At 45.1% G+C, this 6,000-nt stretch overlaps 1 protein-coding gene across 1 annotated transcript in view; it reads right to left on the bottom strand.

Moving 5' to 3' along the window:
- SLC9A7 (solute carrier family 9 member A7) overlaps positions 1-6,000 on the bottom strand; it is a 63,458-nt gene that overhangs the window by 26,533 nt on the left and 30,925 nt on the right. Inside the window, exons 5-7 of the mRNA XM_026034242.1 lie at positions 5,571-5,683; positions 4,194-4,299; positions 3,761-3,902 (exon numbers count right to left, since the gene is read on the bottom strand). Of these exons, the coding sequence (XP_025890027.1) occupies positions 3,761-3,902; positions 4,194-4,299; positions 5,571-5,683 (361 nt within the window). The remainder of the gene's footprint in view (positions 1-3,760; positions 3,903-4,193; positions 4,300-5,570; positions 5,684-6,000) is intronic.

Genomic DNA, 6,000 nt, shown 5'->3' with positions numbered 1-6,000 from the left:
TGTTCACCAGCAGCACCAAGGGAAGGAGAGGAGCTGCCCACGGTGTTCACCACGTGCCCACGGTGTTCACCAGCAGCACCAAGGGAAGGAGAGGACACCGGCTGCCTTGCTGCACCAGCCTCCTTAGCACTAAGCAATCCCTAGCACTGCCACCTCCTCCCCAACACCCACTTCTTACCATTTCTCTCCACGGGTGGAATGGGGTCTGATGGATAGACTTACACTGCAGCTGACATTTTGCAGAATGGAGAATTTAAAAAGTCTAAATTATCCTCAGAAAAACAAAAGCTGGCATTATACCAGAAATCTAACTGAGGATTTTTCAACACTTATTCTCAACAAGGGCTATCCTCTATGCAGCTTCCSCTCATGTAAAACCATCACACCAGAATTTTTCGTGAGCTGCAGCTATTGCTGGCCTGGCTTTGTGGCTTGTCTGTGGGTTTTGTTTTCTTCAGCAAACAGGTTGCAGCAACACCAAAGTGGTGCCACATACTGCAGCAACAACTGAAATCCAGCATCCCATTGAGTGCTCAGATTATCCAGCTGCAGGTAACTAAAATGTTATTTGAAATCAAGTTATCTCAAATATGAATATCACTTGAATATCACTTTGGGATCTCAAATATGAATATCACTTTGGGAAAGTGATGGAGCAGCTCATCCTGGCTGCTCTCTCCAGACACATGGAGCAGAAGAAGGTGCTCAGGAGTRGCCWGCATGGATTCACCAAGGGGAAATCCTGCTTGACTAACCTGATCACCTCCTACGAAGGAATATCTAGCTGGATAGATGAGGGCAGAGCGGTGGATGTCATCTATCTGGATTTGAGCAAGGCTTTTGACACTGTCCCTCACAGCATCCTCCTGGGCAAGCTCCGAAGGTGTGGGATAGATGAGTGGACGGGGAGGTGGATTAGGAATTGGCTCGATGGCAGGGTGCAGAGAGTGGTTGTCAATGGTGCGGAGTCCAGCTGGAGGCCTGTACTTAGTGGTGTCCCCCAGGGGTCAGTTCTCGGTCCGGTCCTGTTCAACTTATTCATTAACGACCTGGATGAAGGGCTGGARTGCTCCCTCAGCAAGTTTGCCGACGATACCAAACTGGGTGGAGTAGCTGATAGCCCTGAGGGCTGTGCTGCCATCCAGAGGGACCTGGACAGACTGGAGGACTGGGCGGCGAGAAACCTCATGAGGTTCAACAAGGGCAAGTGCARGGTCCTGCACTTGGGGAGGAATAACCCTGGACACCAGTACAGATTAGGGGTGGACCTGCTGGAGAGCAGTCCCGCAGAGAGGGACCTGGGTGTCATGGTGGACGACAAGTTGACCATGAGGCAGCAGTGTGCCCTGGTGGCCAAGAAGGCCAACGGGATCCTGGGGTGCATTAAGAARAGCGTCTCCAGCAGGTCGAGGGAAGTGATCATCCCCCTCTACTCAGCCCTGGTGAGGCCACATCTGGAGTACTGCRTCCAGTTCTGGGCTCCCCAGTACAAGAGGGATGTGGAGCTGCTGGAGAGAGTCCAGCGCAGGGCTACGAGGATGATCAGGGGCCTGGAATATCTGCCCTATGAGCAAAGGCTGAGAGAGCTGGGTCTGTTCAGCCTGGAGAAGAGGAGGCTGAGGGGGGACCTGATCAGCGTGTATAAATACCTCAAGGGAGGCAGTGAGGAGGAGGGGGGCGGCCTCTTTTCAGTGGTGGGCAGGGATAGGACTAGAGGAAATGGCTTCAAACTGAAGCATCGGAAGTTCCACAGGAACTTAAGGAAGCATTTCTTCACTGTGAGGGTGACAAAGCACTGGAACAGGCTGCCCAGAGAGGTTGTGGAGTCTCCTTCTTTGGAGATCTTTAAAACCCGCTTGGATGCAGCCCTGTGCCCCGTGCTCTAGGTGACCCTGCGTGAGCAGGGGGGTTGGACTCGATGACCTCTGAGGTCCCTTCCAACCTTCGGCATTCTATGATTCTATGATTCATTCTATGATTCTATGAAGTGCTACTTTTATTTTGTATTTTTTAACTTGAACCTTAACACAAGGACAGTTTTCTTTCTTGACTCCTCAGGCTTGCCTTCTGCTCCACCTCAGGCCAATCAAGCAGGCTCACTATTTCACAAAGGAAAGAGGCAGGACATAGGTACACCACACTACCTTCAMCCTTATAAAAATAACCACAGAGAGCGTGGCCAAGACAACTTGTTAAAAGTCAGAAAGAGCCCATACAAAATATCTGCATTGTATCTGCAAACCAGGTATCCTATCYGTTTTAAAGAGGCCATGAATAAGTATGTCAGCTATTTATCAAACCCCTCATCAGGAGYGCAGCTATAGTTATTTCACAGTTAGGGCAGCGCGACAGAAAATTTCTTTGCAATAAGAGTGTACTAACATCATTCACAGCTTAAACTAAGGGTTCCAATTAGCCCAGAAGAGATTAAATGCCCATTTATAGTTTCTTTCTACAGTATCACATGACACAATTTTCTCAAGGAGTCATTAGAATGGTACAACTGAGCAATAGATTCCATATGCTGGTTTTGATTTTGTTTGTTTTTAAGCAGAGGCCGCCTTGGGAACAGCCTCCCCTCTCCTCATGGTCTCCTCTTGAGCACACAGAGCAGAGAGAGCAAGAAGCAATCACTACTTCAGGAATGTGATGCTATAAAATGGGTCTTAATGCATTTTAGCTGCACTTGGTAGCGAGCAYGAAAGTCAAATACACAGCAACAGCACTGACCAGCTGGAACTATGGATGGCCGATAGCCTAAAAAGCAGATTAAGGATCACAGCTGTGGATCCCACTGACAGTAGACAGTGCAGCTGGAGACTGAACATTAAAGCATTTCCCCTTGTACCTGAGGTGTTTCTGTTATGCAGCATATGAACAGACAAACCAGTGTGGTGAGCACACAAGAAAATGCAGTTGAAACATTAAGATAGTCAGAGGTTTTTGATTCTAATATAAAATATTGCATTCTGCTGCTCTTACATCATTTTTCAGAAGTCTAGACAGACTAAGGCTAGCTGGGATGTGTATGAATGGGGTTACACCAGCCAATATAACACCAAGGAACTTGAGTTTCTCCTTTCTGTAGCATCATGACCCCTTGAGCAGGTCAGGCTTAAGGTCTTCTGCCTGAGCTGAAAGCCAAGCTTAGGAACTGCTCTCCGAGCGCTTCAGAGCTCAGATCAATCAGTAAGACCAAGGTCCYGGGGAGCAAGAAAGGTCAGGCAAAGCACAGAATATTAGGCTGTTAACTCTCATAGAGGTTCAGTCTCAGCCAAGACGCTAAACATCAGACTTCCAGCAGAAAGGTTAAGGGTGGGTTCTCACAAAGAATCCATTGGTGTCTGAAATGGCTTTATCAGAGGTTTTGCTGAAGACAGGAGAACAAGTCACRAGTTATCAAGAGTTCGTCTTTCAAACCCAGTAATGGACACTACTTCCTTAAACTAAAAAGGAAGACTAAAAAGGATGGGTAAGTTGGAACTTACCCTCTAGAGCCTCTCCTTCGCTTTAAGCTTTTGTCAGCACAACAGATACTGCAGCATCATCAGAATTTCTACTGTGGCCACAGTTATGTAGGAAAAAGGCAATTTCTATGGATACCTACMTGGCTTTGTGTAAAGATGGAGGTGACACGAATACCTACCACATCTTCACACTCAAGATTAGGACATGCTAGAGTCAACATTCCTACAGAGGTTCCCTGCTAAGACCTGAATGTATCATCCAGTCTGGAAGAGTTAAACATGAAAAAGGATATTAGGGCTGTCACAACTCCTGTCACTGCTCCCATCATGAAAGAGCCACTGAATATTCCCAGGAAAACACCAACTGATTTGAAAAATGCCGCTGCATCAAAAGCATGTGTGTTTTCCCCTGTTGGCTGGTAGGCAACTATCGATCTAGAAAGACASAGTTACAGAAGGAAAAGTTACAACCCGGCATCAAAAAGGTTTTATTTTGTGAAYAGCAGTGCCTGAATAACAGAAGGGATCCCCGTGCTGAAGGGGAATCTTTTCTTTTTACAGTGCACATGTGCATAAAGGATTTTAGCAAACATGTGCAATGTTTGCTAACTYGCTTCAAGATAATCCACTTAAATTTATAATAGCACGTCTCAAAAATAATTAATTTTAGACACGTACATGGAACAATTCCGTGATTTCACAGTAGAAACTGGGGCGGTTACTTACGAAGATAATACAATGGCAACAGCATCATTCAACACACTCTCCCCAAACAGAAGGGCATAGAGATCGACATCAGCATGCAGCTCATTAAATATGGCCAGCACGGTAACTGCAGAGAGAAAACAAAACAAAACCACATATGAACACACAGCATACTGGCTGGCTTCAGGATTATGGCGTGACTGACAGAGCAGGCTTTCCAGTGTGCTTAAGGCAACAAAACCCAGGAACTGAAACACAGGATGAAAATCAAAGTGGGAAATGGATTAGTCAAGTTTATCAGCAGAAAGTGGCTCCGTGGGTTTCTCTAGAAAACTAGCGGAAATCCCCAAGATCAGTGGGGGTAGCTGAAGCCCTTTACTAAAACCCTGGGTTATTTTTGTACGGTATGTTCTGCTTAAGGTAAGCAAGAGAAGTTGTGCACCTTTGATGGCCTTTTAAAGTTTTGTTAAAGAGTCCATGTAGCCTTATTACTTCAGGCACTGTAAAACGGTGCTAACAAGCCCAAGTGCTCCCCAGAGCACACACACTGAGTGCGAGGAGGACAAGGCTGYTCAGTTTTTATAACACTCCCTCCAAAAGCCTTTCAGTCCCAAATAAAAGGCAGGGGTCTCCGAGACGTTCCTATGCAGAAGCAGGACCTGTCTTTGCAGAAAGACAAGGCTGGCGCAAGCACCTGCYCTTCAGAGCTCAGCTCAACCACAGGGGCTACTTCCCATGTACACAAACCAACCCTAAGCAGGTCAAAGAACCTGCTCTAAAGCCTCCCACCTCACCACGACCTGCCCTCCACCCGAGACACACTAGCTCTCCAGGGTGATTTGTCAAACACAGACATCTGTGTGAGCCTATTTTACCTGGAAGGGTAACTAGGATTTATACCAAAATCTCTAACTAATTTACCAGAAGAATACTATTCTGCTTAAATYTGTAATATATATATACATGTATATGTACAATATATATACAGCTCAAGAATTACCTGATGTTGTAAATGTAGCTACAAATGTCCTGCTACCCTGACAGTAAAACAATATTTGCAGTCCGAGACTTAATGCACRTTTAAAAATATTAAAAATAAAATATTTAAACAGAAAAAAATGCCTTCCTCTGCAAGCATATCATCATATCACATCAACCCAGCACCAGTCTGATAAAGAACAGCTTTCACAACAGCCAGGATTTTTGTGCTTTACACAGAGGAGAATCAGAGATACTCACATAACTGAAAATAAAAATTACTATTAATATCTTTGTGCTACACACTCAGCAAACCTACTAATAGAATCATTTGGGGACACTACTAAAAACTGCTCAAATTTTCATTTAAAAGAACTAAAAATTTTGTATTCAYTTGTTTATTAAAACCTATTCAGCTACCTGGATCAGTGGCAGATATTATGGCTCCAAAAAGGAGGCAGTCTGTATAGTAGAACTTATCYGACAGCTGTCCCACCAGCTTCATTAATTTCACCACACCATACATGAGATTCCTGAAGAGAAAAAGGATAAGAGAGAGTGTTTCAAAAAGTTGGGGTGGCTTCAGAGAGGCTAAGTCTAAATTGTCCTCTTTTCCCCTTGACTCTGCATCAAGTGAGGTATGAACCAGTTTATCTTTTAAAAATCAGTCAGCAAAGTGTGTCATCTGTTCACTATTAGTATGTTTAATCTACAGATTGGTTCTTTTTTTTCTACCACAGGGAGTACTTCCCTCCCCCAAGTCCCCCTCATTGCTGTTTCTCTCAACACAGTACACACACACACAAAAAGCTCTGCAGTAGGAGCATCTCCTAAAGATGTTAGCTTTTCC

This window comes from Nothoprocta perdicaria, unplaced genomic scaffold, assembly GCF_003342845.1.
Source record: "Nothoprocta perdicaria isolate Ctin4 unplaced genomic scaffold, notPer1 scaffold_140, whole genome shotgun sequence".
In the NCBI taxonomy this organism is placed as follows: domain Eukaryota; kingdom Metazoa; phylum Chordata; class Aves; order Tinamiformes; family Tinamidae; genus Nothoprocta; species Nothoprocta perdicaria.
This window is presented reverse-complemented; position numbering and strand designations above follow the sequence as displayed.